Source organism: Achroia grisella, unplaced genomic scaffold (genome assembly GCF_030625045.1).
Source record: "Achroia grisella isolate CSIRO2021 unplaced genomic scaffold, CSIRO_AGI_Agris_v1 utg702, whole genome shotgun sequence".
NCBI classification, from domain to species: Eukaryota; Metazoa; Arthropoda; class Insecta; order Lepidoptera; family Pyralidae; genus Achroia; species Achroia grisella.
Genome location: NW_026712999.1, coordinates 470,181 through 492,774, shown reverse-complemented (window position 1 = coordinate 492,774; position 22,594 = coordinate 470,181). Strand labels below are relative to the sequence as shown.

Below are 22,594 nucleotides of genomic sequence, written 5' to 3'. Positions count from 1 at the left end.
AACTTTGTGATATTTCTCATGCGTTGCCATTCCTGAGACAAAGAATATACCTCCATATCATGGAATATCTATTCTTACTATACCTCACCTTAAAGTCAGAACACAGCTTGCAAAACAAGCTATTTGGCGGCAGAAAAAAAAAGATATCCGAACCAATATATGTATTACATATAGTATAATATACTACATGTATATTTTAAATCACAAGATACACAGGCTTAGTAATATTTTAAATCACAAGACCTTCGAATTACAGGAACTCTGGTAGGGTGTGAAGGAATGAACAATCCGCGACACAGTATACATTCGTAGATGTAATATAAATTAATAACGAGATTTCACATATGTTCCTCTTATGAAGATATCTGTAGCTTATTTTGGTCACTCTATACTCTCGAATTTGAAATTAAAAACGATTCTGTATTATGGTAAATATGTATCCTTTATTTGATAAGAATACGAGCTGATTTTCTTGTCAGCTCTTCTCGTCTCGAAATCCCTCCGAAGTAACTTTGACACATTATAAGAGTCTGTAATAGACCTACATGAATAAAAATGTTTTGAATTTATGAATATTTTCTCATTCTAAAACAGAGTACAATCATCTATAAGCAGACTCCACTCCGAGCGTGACAAAGCAGTGGCCGAATTGGACAAAGCTCGAGAGGAATTGGAGCGCACACAGGCCACTCTGGGCAAGGCACAGCTTCAGCAAGACAAACTCCAAGCCTCCCTGGACTCAGCACATTCAGAGATTGACAAACTACAGGAGAAGTTAGACAAGTCCGCCGTCGAAGTTAGAAAGGTGCGTCAAAATTAATCATATTATAATTAATACGTGAAGTAAACATTTTTTACCTCCCCGTTTTTACAAAATTTACGGAGGAGTATGAAATTTCTCGCATTTATCTTTTATATAGAGAAGGAGTGCATATGCTAATATTGATTTTTAATTTATGCATAAAAGATACATTAAATCAATAAAAATAGGTCAAATTAAGAATATATTGTTTGTCTTCAATATTATTTGTCTATAGTCTTTCTTACTTAATGATAAATTAAATAGAATTTCGAACAATGGGCGAATTTTTTTTCGTTTTTGACTTATGCTCCGCCCGCTCCGAAATTCAATATATTAACTACGTCACTGGCTCGCGAATCATTGGATAAAGAAAATATAAGTTTATACTGGATTTATCCGTTATAAAAAATTGGGAGCCGATTTTTTTTTATTTATAACAATCTACATTGTCGCATAATATTGTGAAAGTATTTTATGTAAAAAAATTAGTTCTCTAATAATTATATCCGCCAGAAGTCAGGGTAGCTCACCTAGTACGAAATCATTTCATAACGTTCTTGGGATGTTATTTCCAAGCAATTGACTTGAAAACAATGAAATTACATTGAGAGCATAATGTACACGATATTCTATGAATATAAATTGAAATTTTTACGCAATTATACGTACACAATATAAGGCTCTAAATAGGCTGAGAGTGTTATATATTGTTATATATGCTGAGTCGTTTCTACCCCGATTTAAATCCAAAGGTACCCAGTTCTAATCTAGCCGACATTAAAAAGTTTACGTAGATATTAACAATTCTTACTGATTATAATGAAGAACATATACGGTACCTAACTATATATATACATAAATATATATTTTAATGGATGATAATGGAATAGTGTACTCGCCTGTACTAACGGTTGACGGGACACCAGTGGTCGATAAGGAGTTAGCTCACCATAGCCCACAAATTAACAAGGAATGTGATGATGGTTTTCATGGGGAACCCTTTGGTGATATGGTACATTGTTAGCAATGAGGACATACGTCCACATTACTAATAATAGATTTTATATGAGTATACCCAGCAATCTTTCATCATAATGTCGATAATAGACAACGAATCTGTCTACCGTATTTATAATAATAATCGTAAATGTTACAATATACAAATACTGTACCTACTAAATGTTTGAGATACGTTCAGGACTATAATATAAGGCACTTAATTGAATTTCTTTCCCCGAACAAAATCCCATCGAGAATATGTGGTTCCAGGAATATAATATTAAATTAATTTAATACAACTTTCTAAGAAAGTAAAAACGTCGTACACCTACTTCATACTAACATTATAAAAAGGACGATGTCTGTTTGTCAGTGTTGCCATTTCATAACTAAAGTAACGAATTTTAATTTAATTTGTTAGGTAGATATATATTATCATGAGGAGTGATATAGGCTATCTTCTATATTTAATAAGTATAACGACGGTAGTGAAAATATTTGAATAATACAAAAAACTTGACGTTCAAAAGTGGCTATAATGTCCTATAGGAACAAATGATTTCTGTATGTATATTATTCACACAGCGCAATCTAGGTTCACGGTAAGCAAAGCTTGTGTTGTAGGTACTAGATAAGTGATATTTTTTTTGTAAATACATACCTAGAAAACACCCAGATACAAACAATCATACTCATGAATATAATGTTTGTTAAATGGGTAAATCACCGAGCCCGTCGTTTCGCGGGAGATAGTTGTTTTCGTCCGTTTGTTACTCCGCAGTGAATCAGAGGCATAAACAAACAAACTCATTCCTTCAATTAGTAATGACAATTTTTTCCACAGCTCCAAGTGGACAGGGAGAAGCAATCATACGACTTCGAATCGCTACAATCGCAACTCGATAAGGCGCTCGGCCAGGCTGCCAGGCTGCAGAAGGAGAGAGATACAGCTCAACTGGATGCTGAGAGGTTCAGGGACAAACATGATAAGGCTCAGGTGATATTTTATAATAAAATATTTAGTGGTCTTAATTTCAAACTGATGAATATTTTGTACATAAGTGTTATAGAATACACAATTGCAAAAATTGAAGGATTGAAATTTGAAATAATCTTCATATAATTTTAATCAATTCATTATAGGTATACTAGATTTGCCCGCGATTTCACCCGCATGAACTTTATAGTCTATCTGTTATTCTGATGTACCTATAAGCTATATAGCTGTATACTGAAAGTTTAATTAAAATTCATCGAGTAGTTTTTGTGTGCCAAAGCAACAAATATGCATCCATTTATCCAGACTCGGCAACTTTCAGGTTTATATATATTCTTTATTGCACTTTTAAACACAGTTGAAAACTTATTTAATATATTGAGAGATTAACAGAGTGAGCAAAGGTGGACTTATTTCTAAAAGAGATCTCTACTAGTAAACCCAACAGTGACGCATAACTATTAGTGATAAGTAAGATTATTAATAATAATATATAAAATGTATGTATATTTCAGCATATACAATTATTTCAAAACTGAAATCGGTCACGAAGTATTTATTGCCTATTTTGCTAAAGCGTAGTCTACAAAAACGAGGCCAGGGCAGACCAGACCGGAGACAATAAATATATAGGTCGCTATAATATAATGCGTCTCGTCTAGACATACTGGCGTCGGCAATTGTTATTTATTAGCAGAGAACACTGAGATAAACATAAACGAGTCTGACGTAATGTTTGTACAGGCGAGTGTTAGCCTTCAGCCGGCTGTAAAGGCCAGCTGCAGCCAACAGCATTAGAGTAGTCCGAAAAATTATTTACATACAATATTTTAACTACTTGATTACTGTATTACCTAAAATTATTAATACTTTTAACAATATATCATGCATGGCATAGTTCGCGTGAATTCTATAAAAATAAATTTTCTTTACATAGCGTGAATTCTATAAAAATAAATTATTTTCTTTACATAGTGAACTGGTGTTGCTTTTAGGGACTGGTCTGCTCTAATCACTATGATTGATTTCCTCTTATTAATTGTTTAACCAGTTGTTATGTATTCAATATTTTTTCTATTTGATTATTTAATCTAATTTGTGCTAATCGGTAGTTTGTATTCACACTTAAACTTAAATTGTAAAGTAAGAATAAAATTATTTAAAAGAGCAACACACAAGTTTCTTGCTCGTTCTTCTTGTGATGAGACAGCTTTCCGAATGAGCGGTAGATTAAAAAAAATGTGACGACTATTCAAAAGTGTTTCAATGTAAGTTTATTTGAATAAATGATTTCTATTCTATTCTACAATACATGTACACCCGTGCGAATCCGGAGTTGGTAGCTAGTACGTATATAAATCATTCATACCTGAAGTTTTACTTCACGTAGTCCTAACTTCGTACACCTTTTTACAAAAATAACGCAGAGGAATGAAATTAGAACAAAAAGCAAATAGTTTTTATAGTAAAGCTTAAAGTAATGTTCATAAAATGTCATTTTGACTGTATTTTTTTTGTTTATCACCTTCTCTAACCCTTTATTTGGACGAGCTACTAAATTTAATGTGACCATATGAGAAACGAAAAGAATTTTGTATTTTTTCTCACTATTCAAAAGCTTAAATTTTTCTATTTGATTGATGATTTTCTAATATATTCTATTCTTGAAGTAAGAAATAAGTAATGACAAACCAGCTGACGGTCCTCCTGAGTAAAAGTGGCGTAAAATTATATTTAGTCCCCGAAAGTAACTTTCATGTTTTGCAACTATATATAGAAAATCATATGCAATAACTGTATCTAGGTTAAGTGTCCCTAATATTGGAAACGTTTTAATACTAGTGAATACATTCATGTTAAGTGATTTATTTTTAGCATTAAACTGATTTATACATCAATTGACGACCTCGATGGTCTAGTGGTTTAGTACACCACTTTACTTGCGAAGGTTGCGAGTTCGATTCCTTGCACGCAACATTTGTAATCATGAGTATGATTGCATTGGTCTGGGTGTTTTCTATGTATATTATGGATGGATTTTAAAAAATGTATTATTTTATTAATGTATGTATTTGTATCAGTTATCCAGTACCCACAATACAAGTTCTTAGCTTAGCTTGGGACTAGATGGTGCTGTGAATTGTGTTTGTTATTATTACTATTATAAAAAATGGTTTTTTTCTGTGACTTTGTCTACATAATTTAAACTATGTATAAAATAGCTGATTACAGTATGAATTTACATTTCTTCTGAAAAGATATCACCATTAATGACTCTGAAAAATATTTCATTGCAAACTATTAAATTATTATTATCAAAAAGGTTGTCATATATTCATCTCTTTTGCAGGCATTAGTAGCTCGTATACAGAAAGAGCGAGATGGAGCATTAGCTGACGCAGCCAGCAGCCGTGAAAGGGCCGAAGCGGCCGCCGCTGCTGCCAATAGAGCCGCCCGAGATAGAGACAGTGCCGCTACGGAGCTGGACGTGTTGAGAGAACGATGGGAGAAGGCACACCAACAGCATCAGAAACTCACGGTGATTAATCTATACTTTAAGACTATTTGACGGCCTCGGTGGTCTAGCGGTAAAGGACACCGCTTTTCTTCCAATGGTCCGATTCTTCGCACGGCACAAACATTTGTATTCATGAGTATGATTGTTTGTATAAGTCTGGGTTAGTTTCTATGTATAATATGTATTTACGAAAAAATTCTATGTATTTGTATCAGTTAAGCTAAAGTTATTCTATTTTGGGCACTTACCCGAAATAGAATAACTTTAGCTTGCTTAACTTGGGTATAGAGGCGCTGTGTGAATTGTTCAGGGTTATTTGTTTATTTATTCATAAAGTACGTCACGCCAATTTCAATTATTATTCCTACCTACCCCTTCTCTCCATCGAGAAAATACGTAACACCAATGTCATTACTTCCCCCTATTCGCACCCTCTATCATATTTTAAAAGGTAAAATTTTGTGTTTATGTTCTAAAATTGTGACCTCAAATTCTCATAAAATCTGGGGGATCACACTCCTGGAACTCCATCCCAGTGATCCTCACAGATTTCATGACATTGTTTACTTTAACCTCTTCTTCTACATTGTCGCAATTTGTTTTTGATCGTTAACAAATTGTATCTAAGTAATATTCTAAAAGGCTTGCCATTTGAAATAAATTATAACATACTGTTTTATTTAAATTTCAGATGGAGAGAGATGATGCACTAACAGAACTTGAAATAATGAAAGAAAAACTAGATAAAGCTCTCTATTCTACACAAAAAACCAACGAAGAAAAGGAAAATGCGCACAAAGAATATGAAAAAATGCTTGAAAAGTATGATAGGTATATTTTGTTCTAGATGTCGTCTTGTGTTGGTGGCGATGTCAGTGTTAGCCCGTAGAACAAACGGTTTTATTATGTATGAACTAAATGTTGATTTCCTTTATTTCAGATCTCAAAATGAAATTTACCGATTGCAAAACAAATTAGATATATTGGAAGCCGACAAAGACCGTATTGAACTTGAATTGGAAAAACAAGTTCACGTGGCAACAAAAGCCCGAGAAGATCAAAGAAAGATGCAAGACGAGCTGGCTAGATTACAGGAAATGTATGACAGAGCATCTTTACAATTAGGCAGGACCAAAGAACAAGAAGAGAAAGCTAAGGAAGACATGGATAGGTTGAGTGTTGATATTGATATGGTTAGAGAAAGGTATGAAAAGAGTCAGATAGAGTTGCGAAGACTGCAAGCAGAGAAGGAAAAACTGGTTGCCGATAATGAAAGGCTGCAATTTGAATATGATAGAGCAATGACTCAGTGTGGTAAAGCACAAGCTTCTAATGAGAAAACTCAGGAAGAAATGGCTAGAGTACAAATTGAACTAGAAAAGATGTATGACAAACATGATAAAGTATCTTCTGAATTAAGACGAGTGCAGGCCGAACTTGATAAAGTCAAACAAGATGCTAGTGGAGCGAGGGAAGAAGCAGAGAGATATGCGGCACGTTATGGGAAATATCATGATACTAAAGAAGAACATGAAAGAACAAAATTGGAGGTGGAACGACTTCGCGCACGGTTAGAGAAGACAACATTAGACTTGGAGCGAGCACGCAAGTCAGAAGAAGAAGTAGTACGTCTACGCTCGGAGCTCGAACGCGTCGAAGGCCTTCGAGGTAAATACCAATTCGAACAGGATAAATGGACCAACGAGCTGAATAGGATGCAGGCAGAGATCGACAAGCACCGCGAACGGTATGAAGTGGCACAGGCTGACATTCAACGCGTACAGTCAGAAAAGGAACAAGCTGAGACCAAGTTACACGAACTAAATATACAATTAGAGTTATCCAAGAGCGAAGTTGCGAAACTTTCAGGGGCATTAGAGAAACAGAGAACTGATCTTGAACGCGCTCATATTGAGTGTGAAAAGTTCAGGGATCGCTGTGAAAAACTTAAGTTACGATCTGAGCAGTTAGACAAAGATAACGAGAGATTGAAGAGCGAGTTGCAACAAATTGAGAGGATGAAATTACAGGCAGTAGCTGGAGATAAAGCAAGGACTGAGGATAGATTGGAAATTGAACGCCTGCGAGACAAACTGGAAAAAGCTATCCAAGCAAGAGACTCGACAGAAATGGAAGCAGGTCGATTGGCAAAGGAACTTGAGAAATCTCAAATGCATCTTGCCAAATACCAGGAAACTAATGAGTCAACGCGTGTAGAATATGACAGGATGACTAACGAATTAGGGAGAATGCATGAGCGCCTTGAACGTACAATCCTTGAAATGCGACAGATTGAACAAGAAAGAGACGCATTGAGAGCAGAAATACAGAATACGAGACGCAATGTTGAGCAACAACAAAGAACTTTGGACCATCGAACACAGGAAACTCTAGTAAAACTTCAACAAGAATTAGCTCAATCCGTGCGAGACAGAGAAAAAATGGCTTCTATATTAGAACAAAGAGACAAACAAGCAGATGCTATTGAAAAACAGATCGTGAAGTTAGAAGCCGATACTAAACAGCTTACAATTGAACGTGATCAATTAGTAGCTCAACTAGAAAAGTCGCAGGATATGTTAGTTAATTTCCAAAGAGAATTGAATGCTTCGGAAGCCGAATTACAGAAACAGCGTGAAGAGGTACGCAGATTAAAAGAAGAACAGAGAAAGATGGCGCAGGATTCTGAGCGTGGCACCAAAACCGTCCTCGAAAGTCGCGATAGAGAAATTGCTAAATTACAACAACAGGTCCAAGTTGTTACCAAAGAGAGAGAAACGATACGACAGCGTGCCGAAAAGGCTGAGAGAGAAGCACAAAAAGCTGGAGAAATTGATAAGTGGCGAGCAGCTGTTGAGGCCGAAAAAACCAAAGCAATCGCAGCTGAAAAAGCTTTATCTGAATGCCAGCAGCGCTTACAGTCTCTGGAAAAACAATTCCAAGCACAACAGCATCAACTTCAGCAGCTTCAAGCACGGGGACCATCGGATGTGCGTGAAGTTCAGAAGCAGCTCGAATCGGCACAAGCGGAGGCGCGTTCCCTTGCAGTTGAGCGTGAAAGATGCCAGTCGCAGCTCGAGATGCTTGTTCAAGAATTGGAGAAGAGCCAGGTCAGTTGGAGGATCGCCCGGCGACGTGAAGCTGTCGGGACGGCAATGCGTGGTTGAATCGAGTTTAGAATTGTTTACCATACTTTTGCCTCTCGAGATGTTACAGAATATATGAAAGTAATCAAAAAAATAAAATCAAAACTCGATTCAATCGCAATCAAGTCGCGTACGTTGTCTGCTTACATCATTGCACCGGTGTTATCGAGTAGATATTTTGGTTTCAATGTTCATACATTTGAGTTTTGTTTGGGGTCATCATTGCCGGTTGTCATGTATATTGTTGTTGTATAGTAGCATGCCTCCCACAGCCCGCAGGGCATCCTCCAACCCCACATTACAATTTGTATTTATTTTATTTAGTTCCATCATCGCAATGTTTCTTGCCGTGAGATATGTCGTATGTGTCGTGATTTGAGATCCGAGCAAATTGTTGCACCTTACATTTCAATCACAAGATGCACCCATCCAAACATATACTTCTTAGTTATCTCGGTTATGATGTAAATGTTTGGTGCAAGAAAATTGCCGAATGCTTAATGTACATATCAATAATAAATCATTAATTGTTCTATTCTTTTTCAGCTGCATTCGCTACTGTATTGTGTATATTTGCGACTATTTTTTTCGTCATACTGATTAAAGAATTTTGAACAGAGTCATTTTTATCATTAAATTATTTGGCCTGCAAAACCAAATTTATATTTTGCGACGTTGTTGTAAAAAGTTATGCTTTTTTGTAATTTTATTACTGTTATCTATTCGTTTTCCAGTAATGGAAACGCTGCAGACTATTATATTCTCCTTATTGGGAATATATAAATAATAGTCATTATGTCTGATAACAGCTCGATCTCCACGAAGCGAACAAGAAGCTGCAAGCAGCTGGCGCTCAGAACGCCAAAGCTGGAGACGATACAGTCCAAGCTAAGAGGCAACTTCAAGAAGAATTTAAGAAGTTGGAAGACGCGAGAAGACATTTCGAAGAACAAAGAAGAACGTTTGAGAATAAGAGGAAAGACGTGGAGGAGAAAGAGAAGTCGCTGACGGAATTAGATCGACAGTTGAAGAAGAGAAAAGAGCAAATGGACCAAATGGAAGCATCGTTGAGGAAGGTAATGTCTAAATAAATGTTTGTTTATTCTATAATTACTTGTAAAAAGATCTATGATGTGTAATATGATGTACCTACAAATATTGTTCAGAAATTTTAGAGCATCTTACTTTAAATATAAATGAATAATTTAATTACCAAATTCCTCGTACCTAAATCTTAGAGCTAAACAAGGTGTGAGTTATGGCGTGATCTTAGGCAAACAAAGTATTTTCTAAACACTAATATTTACAGCAAGTAAAAAGATACACACTTATATCCTATAGTTGATAACGTAGCAGAGCCTTAGTTCAAGACCATAGAAGACCGGAAGCGTCGTTTGCATAAACAATGTTTCCGTTCTTATATGGCTGCCGCGACGCAATCTGGACGACTGACTATGGCTGTGACGTCACGATAACTGATAATTTGCGGCGAGTTATTGTAATCGTTACACTTGTTAATAATAGCAATATTGGTCTATTATTTTGATGGATTATCCTGGAAGTTTATATTTTTGCTTGCACTAAAATTTATTAACCTAATCACGACAACAGTATTCAAGATATGAGGAGGTGTTGTGATTAATATTTTCATTCTTTAATAACATAAGACATCTGTCTATAAATTTCAGGCTGGCGGCAGCGCTGCAGCGGTCACAGATCTGAACCGCAAGTTGACAGACACACAGAAGGACGCTGAGCAGTTGAAGCAACAGCTGGACCAGAGCAAAGAGGAGGCGAAGCGGCTGACCACAGAAACGGAGAGGCTTCTACAATTGGTGCAGATGTCGCAGGAAGAGCAGGCACAGAAAGAAAAGCAGATTATGGATTTGCAACAGTAAGTCTTAGCTGTTTTTTTGAGAGTAGATATATTTAAGACGCACTGATAATTCGGTAGATATTAAGCAAAGTGACGCACCATCGTCATTAACAGCGTATATATTTTTTTATTATTAAATGTACACCAGCTCATTAATATAAGATGACAATTCATTTATACATTAATTTTGCTTTTAGCAAAATTAAATACATTATATCTAAAAACGTGATTTTTAGATATCATCGCGTATTCTTTCTGCGGTATTCTAAATTTATAATTGTCAATAAAAACTAATGAAATCTATTCTGAAATTGAAAGAGTACTACAATGGCAAGGTAGTGAATAATTAGGCTATAGTATTATATATAAATAAAACATTTCATACATTACCAACAATTTCTGCCCTTTTTAATAATTATAATAGACATATATTTACAGGCACTGCACTTAAGCCAGTAAAAGCCGAGAAAATTTTGCAAATTTATAATAAAGCATGTATGCAGGCATGTATTTACATAAAGTATTTTTAATTTTCAGATCTGTGAGAAACCTTCAAGCCAAACTCAAAAGTCAGCAACAAGCACAAGCACAAAGAGAAGAGGTACGAATATGTTTGAATATTTCTTTTATCATGAAACTTCTTCATACTAACCCAATAATTCACTAATATGTACATTAATACGAATAATAATTTCGTAATATGATTTCGTCTCCACAAACTCTAACCATCTATTACATCCCCGTCCAGATTATTTTTTAAAATTAAAGGCAGCCCTATACCGATATAGGCTACCTTTATTCTCCCTTAACCTTGTGATACAATCTATCTTTATGTAAAATTTCATTACGATCAGTTCCACCGCAAAATATTTTTTGTATAAAAATATTTTCGAATTTATAATATGAGGAATGAAATGAAGGAAAATAATAATATGAGGAAAAGTAACTACTATAAAAATTCTAAACAAAGTCTTTTTGTTTACGAGAAGTCTTTAAATCGATTCTAAACTATTGGATGTCATATGTAAAAACCTTTTATAAGAGTATATTTTATATAGTACTAAAGATATATACAATATTAAAGTTTTTCTTTAGTGCCATATGATTAGATATTTTTGTAATATCACTGTTAAATATTCCTTATAAGTGTTCATCAATGATTCATTTACTGGTAAAGAGATGATGATGAGATGAAGTAATCAGTTTCAATAATCATTCAAAATTATGCTCAACATAACATATGGGATTTATCTGTAGCTATGATTGTAATAATTATACACAAAAGATCTAACCGAATTAGTGTTCAATATTTTATAAATGGTTTAATAGATGATATGGAAGAACCACAATTCTTCTTCGAATTCTTGCTCATTCTTCTTGAGATGTCTCCGATCCGAATAAATGGTAGAATCAGAATAAATGTGACTATTTAAAAGTTCTTGTATTAAATTTTGAATAAAGATTATTTCTAATCGTGATAATGCAAATTCATTTAAAGCGTATAACTATTTATTGTTGGTATTTTAAACATAACAATCAGCATTATGTATATACTAATGTATAGTATGACAATACTATGTAACATAGGGGTTATCCATAAATGAAATTACATCAATTTCAGTCATTAACACTGACGCAGATAGCCACTTATTAATAGTTAGAATTTTGTGTTTAAATACTTAAGATAATTATTTCAAACAATCTAAGATACCTCAGAGGGATTGGAACATTGCTAGATTTCACCATTTTTATTAAATGAAATATGACTCCCTCCATGTTATGTAAGGTTACATATAATATGTTATATATATGTCGAGCGCTTGCCACACGTCAAGGTTTATGGATGGCCTCTTATACCTGTCATTATATTGCTACCAAAATTTTTACATATTAAAATAGTGTGATATCTGCTAACTTACTTATTCATTAATCCACTAACATACACTAATTTTCTTTTCCATGCTCGCAGGCTGGACCCGCTGGTTTCCTCAAAAGCTTTTTCTAAGTTAGTCCTTCGCATCAAGACTGTCATTAATTTATTTGCTCTTTTTAATTTACATAATTATTTTCCTAAACCGTCGATTTATCAAAGTTCCGTGAGCGACAGCTACCGACTCCACGTCTTTCTAAAATTATCACAGTTAAGCTTTACAATTGCAATTTCGTAATAAGTAATGTTATGGATATCTATATTGAATATATATGAAGTGTTCAGATGATAATAATAACAAAGTCTTGTTGATGTACTCCGATATAATATGTACGCAGTACGACCGAGTCTCAGTTCATTGTAACCAGCACACAACTAAGATTAATAAATTAGTTTAGAGATATTTTTAAGTGACGTTTAAAAGTTTTGAACAAATAAAAAACGTGTTCAGCCGGTATTATTTTGTTAAGAATTGATATGAATAAAAAAAAAATATTATTATGTAAAACTGTTATGTGAACATATATCTAGTTAGATGATGTAAGTTGTCCACTAAATAGTCGATGTTACCCAGCTTTCATCTTGTTATGCGATTATCAAATTACATTTAAAATTATTAAAGAAAACATATGTTGACCTTTCTCCAGTTATTTTTGAGTTTACATTGTTGATAATTTGTTGTTGAAGTAAAAAGAAATACTATTTCATTATTTTAATTTGTTCTTTGTTTTCATCTATTGATCCCCTGTCGTGTAGGAAGTGAACCGAGGTAAAGAGACAGAGATAGCAGCTGTAGATGAGTTAGTTAAATTAAAGAAAGAAAGAGACGGTTTGAGATGTAAATTGGAAGAGAGCAAAATGAAGGTGATCGATTTAGAAATAGAATTGAATGAGTCGTCACTTATTCTGTCTGAGGTGCTCAAAATTTCTAATGGTCAAGAACTGAGAGAGATAAAGAGAAGTAAAAGCTATTTTGAACTTCAAAAGAGTGGTAAGGTAGTGGATAGGCTTGACAAAAGCAGATTCAGTAGGAGTTACAACGACTTAGATATGGTTCATACGAGTAAAACTGGTAATAGTCAGCCGAATGTACAAAAACTGAGCAGAAAAATATCAGATCTATCGAAAGAAATTAATATAAAAAATTCTAAAATCATTGAACAACAGAGATGTATATCCATATTGGAAGACGCTTTAAGAGAGAATAATAATATAGCAGAATTCGAACAACTTCTAGCGGTAGTTAGAAGTAAAGATGAAAGAATTAACGAGTTGGAACTGATCGTCAATAAGAAAGGAACGGCTACAGTCGACTATAGAGATAGTAGGATCCTAGAACTGGAAGACGCGCTCAAGGAATCTTTTTTGATTGCTGCAGAAAGAGAGAAGGTATTTTATGAAGAAGAACAGAGAAGAATTGAAACATTGGTCAAGGTAAATTTTCAATTATTTATTCTTAACGTGATACAAATGTAGTAATAAAGAAAAATGGCTCTGATGGTGATGTAAGGTATTTTGAATAAAAGTAAAAATAAGTGAATTTAAATATTTGTAGAGAGCATAAAAGAAATAATTACGATCTGGGCTATCTTTAGGCTATTAGGAGCGCTGGTTATGACGGAGTTCTATTTAATTACTATGGCCTACATATTATTGCTACGTACGTGTCAAGATTAAAATTAGGATAAGTAATTGTTTTTTCTACGCAATTGGAAAAAAGCGGATTGGTCATCTTTTGGTGAATAGTAGCCGTCGCTTTTATATCAGTGATCTAGCGGCTTGGCAAACCGCCTTACTTCCGATGGTCGCCGGTCCGAGTCTACGCACCGTGCGAACATCATTCATCAGTAGGATTGTTTGTAATAGTCTGGGTGTTTTCTATATATTATCTAAATATCTATGATTAAAGTAGATAATTGAACAAAACGAAATTAATCCTATTCTTCGAAATTTCGCAGATGAAGAAGATGGAGCAACGGATACGATCACTGCAGAACGCCTCAGCGCTAAACTGTGAAACGTGTACCTCAGTATTAAAGCGTTTCAAACAGCTGGAGGATTCGTTTCTCGGCTGCAAAGCGATGCGGGAAGCGGTACTGCAACAATTGTCACGCGTGATGTAAGTTTCTTTGAATACTATTGGAAAATCTACGGTATACAATCCAATACATAATATCAAATGCTTGTGGGGGATTGGTCTATTTGGGTTACTACAAACACTGATTAGACTATTTGCTTTTGCACATATATATATAAATATAGGAGTATTGTATTTGTTTCCAGTCAAGACATCCTGGAATGTTCTATCACAGAGAAAGATTCCCATATAGCGGAACTGGAGGTCAAGGGAGTGCTCGATGAGAATGAAACAGCAAGATGCGACGCACTGAAAATAGAGCGAGATAAATTGCTGAATAGACTTAAAACTGAGGTATTTATTTTATAAACATTTTTTTTATTGTCTCTTGGTTTGTTGTCTATTAATTTTGGAATTTAATGGCGTCGTCCAGAGTTATTGCTTATTTATACATAAATATTCAGCATTTCATTAGTTTTATTATTTTTATTATCGCTCTCATATTTTGGTTCATTATCAATTTTGTATCGACAATTTTTCGAAATAAAATATTTTTCCTGCTTATAGAACGAGAGGATAGTGGAACTCCAACAGGGCGAGTACCAGGCTCCCATGAATCCAGAGGAGTGCTCCATACAAATGCCAGTCGACATCGCGTTAGCCGATGACGTCATTGCTGTCTGCGACGATAATGTAATAGTCTGGGTATTGTTCATATACAGTATCGAGAATGTGGGTGATTTTTTTTATTTGGAATCTGCCAGCTTGTCAATTTTAAATTTAAAAACAGCATATATTTCATTAAATTAAAAATGGAATAAACATTAGCAACAAATGGGCGCGAAGCCAATAATTATTTCTCTGACTGAAACTGCGGTATTCTGTACTTATGTAGTTTTATCACGGCCTATATCCATTTCTTATATCAGCCATTGAGCAAATGATCACTACGTTTTAATTACAAGGAATGCTTAAAGTGTGTATTTTGAACTAACTAATGATGAATCTACTTAATAATTCAACTTAATTATTATTTCTTATTTATTTTTTCTTACGCATAAGTAAATTTATAAAATTTTCAAGATTATTTTCTAACCAGGGAGTGTTTGCTAATTTATATAATATAGAACGCCTTTTAGAATAATGTGCGGGATATGAAATTATCATTTAAGCATAAATTATTTTGTGTTCGTATACATTAACAGTTTTTTGACTTCTGACATAACTTCCACTATTAGTAATCATTGTCCTTATTCTTGTTTCTCTCTCAAGTTCCTCGACACAGTTGTCATACCATTTATAATCCATAACAATGTACAACTATATTAATAAGTTTCATCATAATCATAATATAAAAAAATATATACATTCCTTACTACGCCAACTACCTCTCTAAAATTGTGTAGTTTTGGCAGATTTTATCACCTAATACAGTTGGTCCATTTGTACAATATGAGAACCGTCTTTTCATTTATACAACATTTAAATTATTAAGTAATTTGAATATAATATAATATTGCAGGAGGAGGACATCCCCGCAACAGTGCTCTGACGTCACAAAAAGCTAAGTCAAAACGTAAATGTGTTTGTGGCCTTAGCCTCATTACCGCACTTGTCACCACCATCACTCGCTACCTTACCAACCATCATTGCTTTTCACTCCAGCATACAGCCAAAGAAATTAAAAAAAAAATCGCCCCGCTTGCAATATCTGAAAGCGTTCTCTTTCAAATTGAATTTCGAATCGTGCCATTTCAACCAAAGATGTTTATTTTTTCTTTTTAATTTGTCAATTTATTATATGTAAATAAATTGTTTTCTTTTTAATTTACATTGTTTTATTTTTCTTATTTCGAAGAACGAACATTTTTATATTGTGTGTTTTTACTTTTTAATTTTCTTTCATAAAAACCAAGGTCTCAGAAATGAAGATAAGCGAATGATATTTTTTTAACTGAATCGAAAGAAATGGAACCAATTTTTTATTATATCTAATTATTGCACTTGTTAAACTAAAAATGTATACCTAATAGAGCAATAATTTAATCTTACCAATCTAGTTAAAACCATGCTCGGTGTCTATTTTTATCTTATACTAGTCAAATCTATTTAAATATATTTATTCTAATGACATTATTTATCGTGGAGATATTGTTTAACCGAAATATTTATAATGTTATCCGTATATTATAGAATAGTTTCACTTCGCTATGCGAGGGGCATAGCTCCGAACTCCTATAGTGTGTATCTATCAACCTAATATTTGGTTTTAGGGAAATTGTTTATAATATAATATTACACGGCTATATAGTTAGATAAATATCGTAATAAAACGCTCTATCCAGCGTCCTGTTCAGTATCATTAAGGTATTGTTTGCCTATGAGTTGCTAACAGACGTATATCTTGATATTATTGATATAATATACATACAACTCAAGATGTATATTCTCGTACAAAAATTATACTTTTGTATCTCACCAAGTAAATTAAAAAATAAGGGCAATACATAATTGGAGTCGATTAATAAATAATGGCCCAAGATTCTATTTGTTCTATGTAGTCTATTTCTGTATAATGTCTATAACACAAGAGAACTTTTGCCTGTCCCAAAAATAAAATTTAGACAAAACTTGATTGGAGTCCAATATTTCTTTAGTTTCCCTTTGTTTTATACATATTAATTGCATTTAAACTATAAATACATTGAATTACCCATCCAATCGATGTGACTGGTATAGACATCATAATTTTACAAAATTCCAAAGAATAGAAAGAGTGTTATTGTGATTAACTAAAAATATCCGACCTACCAAATGCTAGAAATGTGCAAACTTTACTCGTAGTTTTGTACACTCTGCGTTCAGTATGGTTTTATAATCTCTGGTCAATGACCAATGGCAACAGACATAGTCGGAACCAGAAGAAGTATTAAAATCTCCGGTAATTCCCTGTTAACTTAACTTTTAACTGTAACTTTTCCTCTGATGACTCAACAGCCAAAGTCCTAATAAACTTAAAAATAAATCTCTGTACATCTTGATTTTGTTGTTGTATATCAATAATATTTTAAGATATATGTATATTTTTCTAAAGGAACATATCATGCACAAACTAAACAAACAAAGCTGACAGGCGGCATATCATTTTCGTGTAAGCTTCTTAAACTGACCTTAGTATTGTTATTCGTGTTCGGACTGTATGTGAGACGCTTGTAAAATGTCAAAATAAGCACTGCCTTACATTCTAAGTAAATTAATGAGCGAATTCGTAAAGAACTTTAGACGTCCGCTCCCTCCGACTGATAGCGTTGGAATGACAGAATGCGCGCTCTGCGCGAAGTGCGATCGAGAATATCAACTTCCATTACGGCAGCTAATATAAAGATACCCTCAAATCTAATTACATGATTATTGTGAGCTTTTTATAATATCTTTACAACAGTATTGTATTTGTGATAAATAGTAATCCATTAACGTAATCCAATTTGTGAAATATATAAAAATATTTTTTAAACTTCCTCTCTTTAAATCCATAATTAATCATTTATACGTATAGTTAAGTACTGTTCGTTGTTTAAGCCACGTTTGTACCAAGCTTGTTGCTGTTTTAAGCAATTGTTTTTAATAAATAAATAATTAAACACCCAATTTCATAAATTGGATTATCGCATTAGAATTACAACATCGAAATATTCCTTAACAATTTGTCAATAAGGACAACGGTCACTAGTTTGATAAATAAACCCCTTTAATAACAAATAAAGAAAAATATAAATTGGTTGACCTTTGTCCTTTGGCCTATAGGCTCTGCTCCTTCGACTTGTCTGTAAAAAACTTGATATGTTATTAAATTCACAGATAATATAGAGTGTTGGCAAATTTATGGCTTTTTATACACAGTCGCTGATTGTAGTGTGTATTTGTATGGTAGGCCGGGTTGTATAGAATGCCTCAACGTTCTGTCGACAACACAATTTAGTCGGGTTATAAATATCAACCGACTAAATCAAGTGGTCAATATATAGGCGCCATTTTGAATTTCGACAGAGCGCTGCGGCTTCGAGCGACTTTATCCGTAACAACTCATGTGTGTAGATTGTCAATCAAAACACAATAATTAAGTATTATGGTATTAAAGTAAATGATATTAGTTACTTGTTGCGTAAACATAACGGTGTAAGTGACAGTGGGTCGTCGTTTGACACGTTGTATTGACAGAAATTATGCTGAAAATATAAAATACATGTTCTTTGAAAATATAATATCTTCATATACGGAACGGTATTGTTTGTTTTATTCCCAATGTAGTTTTTATAAGATAATCATTATAAGCATAGAAATAATTTGACGACTACGGTGGTCTATCGGTTTAGCACACCGCCTTACTTTCGATGATCGCGGGTTCGATTCCTCGCACGAACATTTGTACTTATGAGTATGATTGTTTGTATCGGTCTGGCTGTTCACTATGATATAGTTATTGTCATGATATCTATCTTCTAGAAGAACAAGGCACAATAAAACACATCAACAGTTGAAGCAGCGATGCCCAACTATTACTAATGAACTTACTGATAACGACCTCGGTGATCTAGTGGTTTTACACACCGCCTTACTTCCGATGAACGCGGGTTCGATTCCACGCACGGTACAAATGAGTATGATTGTTTGTATCGGTCTAGGTATTTTCTATGTATATTATGTACATATTTATACCAGTTGTCAAGTACCAACAGCTTACCAAGCTCTGCTTAGCTTGAGACTAGATGGCGCTGTGAAAACTGTTAATTTTTTTATTATCTATAAAAAAATTAACAGTTTTCACAGCGTACATACGTACGTATTCTTCAATTGAATCTGTAGACTGAACTGGATGGTGATAAAAGAAAAAAAACAATAAAATAGAAACTTGATTTCGTATATAGAATACTAAGTATTCTATATACGAAATCAAGTTTTAATAGTAGTAAATTTAATAGGACATCTTTAGTAACCAATCAGCAGGACAACATGCGGCGTTGAACCTACAAACAGTGGTGGTAAGTGCAATTGTTTCTTTAGTAAGTTGGTACCTAATATCACAATGGTAGTACCTACTGGTAATACCTAGACACAAGTACAGATTAATTGAATATTTTGAAGAAGGTACAGATATATAAATCTTGCATGGTTCATGATTGTACAGTTAAGTACTCTGTATGATTACTGTGTACAATTTATGCTATCGATAGAAAACAATACATAAAACTTTACTGAGAATACAATAGAAATATTGTATCTGGTAAACAAGCAGCAATCTAAGACTATCTCAAAAACTCATCTATTATTTGACCCTTTCCAAAAAATTATTTGCATAAAAAACTATATATATCCTAGAGATACGCTAAATTTCATTAAAATCGTTTAGTCGTAAAAAAATGATACTTTCGGAGGTTTCATAATCGGATAGAAAAAGTGTAATAAAAATAATATAAAAGTGTAACAATTCCATCTATGTATATGGATATGTCAAGAATAAAAACTAGATTATGTACTTTCCACCTATCTTATCCATAACAAGTTCTTAGTGAGAAGATATAAAATGATAACATAATAAACATGAGCAAAAAGTAAAAATAAAGTACATATATCGTTTCCCTTACTATATGAGTTTCTGAAGTAGCGCCATCTGTTATCAGATAGTAATAACAATTAACAAAAACTGTCATGCTTTTTCTCCATTTATTCTACTCTCTACTAGATGTCGCTATAAACACAATTCTTTTATATTTCTTGATTATAAAAACATGAAGGTTTATTTATATATAAATATCCTTTAAACCTTACCTTATTCTTTAAATGAACGAAAGTACAGTTTTTATTATGAGTTTTGAAGTACTGTAAACAGTATGTAACTATATGGTATATTGTAATAATGCTTAGCTTTAATAAAGTTAGCCGAATCTCAATAACTTTATATAAGAGTCCATTTTAGGGACATAATAAACATTAAGTAGGTATGTATATTTTTTTTTTATAAATAGGCACCTACCTGCGTGCGATGTAATGAATCGACTGTATGCATGATAGTAATCAAACAATGGATAGAAAATGTTAAATACTTAAATGAAGACACGAACAAGGTAAAAATGGCAAAAATATGACTTTTCTAAAAACTGATTGGTATAAAAATTAAGTATAGTATGTATGTGTCTAGGTATATATCTAAATATCCATATATTGAATGGTTAGAATACATTTAACAAAATTGTATGAAAACTGAGTCAAAAGGCAGAATAAATAGATTTGAATGCCAAACCTGTTGACTAAGATATATGTAGGTATACGATGACAGTCAACGCAATTATAAATTTACTTTTAATAAAACTATTAACTTAAACGATCATCTATCTAAAAAAAAAGACCAATCAAAATCGGTGTTCAATTATGATACCAATATATTAATCAAACAGCTCTACAAATCTTCATAAAATTTCACATGAAGAAAGATTGTATTACGAAGACAGACATATACTATCTTTTATGTCAAATCAGCAGACAAAGTCGCCGGTAGCAACTAGTAATCGTATGTATATTAAGTCAATACAATTCAAATAGCGCCATTTAGTCCCAAGCTTGTGTTATACCTGAAAGAAATACTTAGATTTTTTTTAGTAAATACATACATAAGATACATAGAAAACATCCAGAGCAACCAACAATACCAACATCAACAGTCATTTTCGTGCGAAGAATCAAACCCACGACCATCGAAACTAAAGCGATATGTTAAACCTGTAGACCACAGAGGCCGTCAATGCATTTATGATCCAATCCATGTAAGATTAGCAACAGACAGATGGGGTCAACCGGTTCACCAAGCACTGTGAGCAGCCAACTGTACCATACTACCGCTGTATAATGTTGCCAATTTAGCATATTTTATGCTAGATTTGGCATATTTTTACATTTAGCATATTGCCTATTGTTTAGCATATAATTATAGTTATTTAATAAAAAATTAACCATTAATTAAACGATTTAAAATAATTCCACTCACAAAAGTTTGTCTCTATTACACTTGCAAGTAGGTATGAAGAGAAGACTCTTGTCAGAGTAATTTTTATCCTGTTTCGGAACCCTTATTAAGATTACCTTTGTCATTGTTGGCAATCCGTCTATCAGCATCAACAGACGATGAAGACCAAGATATTTCGTTCAATAACTTAATTTATTAAAACCTAAAATAAAGTTTTTTTTAGTTATTAAAGAAATAAAGTTAAATCGGAAGTGACTTTTTATTTGACATTGAAAAATGTTAGCATATTTTTAGAGCATTATTTTATAACAATTAGTATAATTAGGACAATTTTTTTTAAGTAGTTTAGCAAATTTTGTATTTGTTGTGTTGGCAACACCACCGCTGAATGCCGCTGCAGACCGGAAGTGTCGCCGGAAACAGGTGGGCGCGCGGGTGCGCAGGAGTTCCGATACGGTCGTGCACCGACGTACAATAAGTTACATCCGAATATTATATTTATATAGCGCAGTGGTTTTATTCGTTCTGGAACGGATGTTTGCTGTCATTTTCACTTTTATTGTACGACTAACTTTGCCGGCGTCTTCGTTTGTATGACTGTAATTTATCTGATTTAAAAGCTTTTTCATTGAATTAAAAAGTCATAGAAAATTTTGTTACTCTTTGTGCGAATTGACTGAACACTTAAATTTCTCTTTGTTATTTGTAATGTAATCTAATATGTATATAAAAATGAAATGTTAGTCTCGCTAAAACTCGAGAATAGCTGGATCTATTTGGCTAATTTTGGCAAGGAAAGTTTAAGTGGTGAGAAAATATGAAAAAATTGCATGGAAAATACTAAAAACAACAATTTCATTTACCCATACAGAGTATTCGTATCTGTTAAACAGGATGCGTTCAGAAATTTATTGCGTAACTGAATTTTGAAAAACCTTTGACATATTATTTAATTATGAGGCGGAACGGAGTTAGCGGCGTTAGCTAGTTTTATACAAAAAACTTTGTACCCCTTTTTACGAAAATTGCGCGGATATGAAATTTATACACAGACGGCACTCCGTCTGTGTATAAATTTCATATACCAATATTTCAAAATACCAATATTTATATATATACTTATATATATGACATGAAATGATAATACTCTTGCTCCTCTTACAGAAAGAAAATAACAATTACATAAATTCATATTGTATACCAAATATAAAACAACATAACCACAATACAG

General features: G+C 33.3%; 1 protein-coding gene across 1 annotated transcript in view; it reads left to right on the top strand.

Moving 5' to 3' along the window:
• The window catches only part of LOC131850173 (plectin-like), a 65,763-nt gene extending 52,645 nt beyond the window's left edge, over window positions 1-13,118 (top strand). The window contains exons 9-17 of the mRNA XM_059200346.1: window positions 595-805; window positions 2,646-2,798; window positions 5,149-5,337; window positions 6,008-6,147; window positions 6,257-8,426; window positions 9,272-9,538; window positions 10,151-10,356; window positions 10,876-10,939; window positions 12,308-13,118. Of these exons, the coding sequence (XP_059056329.1) occupies window positions 595-805; window positions 2,646-2,798; window positions 5,149-5,337; window positions 6,008-6,147; window positions 6,257-8,426; window positions 9,272-9,538; window positions 10,151-10,356; window positions 10,876-10,939; window positions 12,308-12,343 (3,436 nt within the window). The 3' untranslated portion in view covers window positions 12,344-13,118. The remainder of the gene's footprint in view (window positions 1-594; window positions 806-2,645; window positions 2,799-5,148; window positions 5,338-6,007; window positions 6,148-6,256; window positions 8,427-9,271; window positions 9,539-10,150; window positions 10,357-10,875; window positions 10,940-12,307) is intronic.
• Window positions 13,119-22,594: the final 9,476 nt, after the last annotated feature.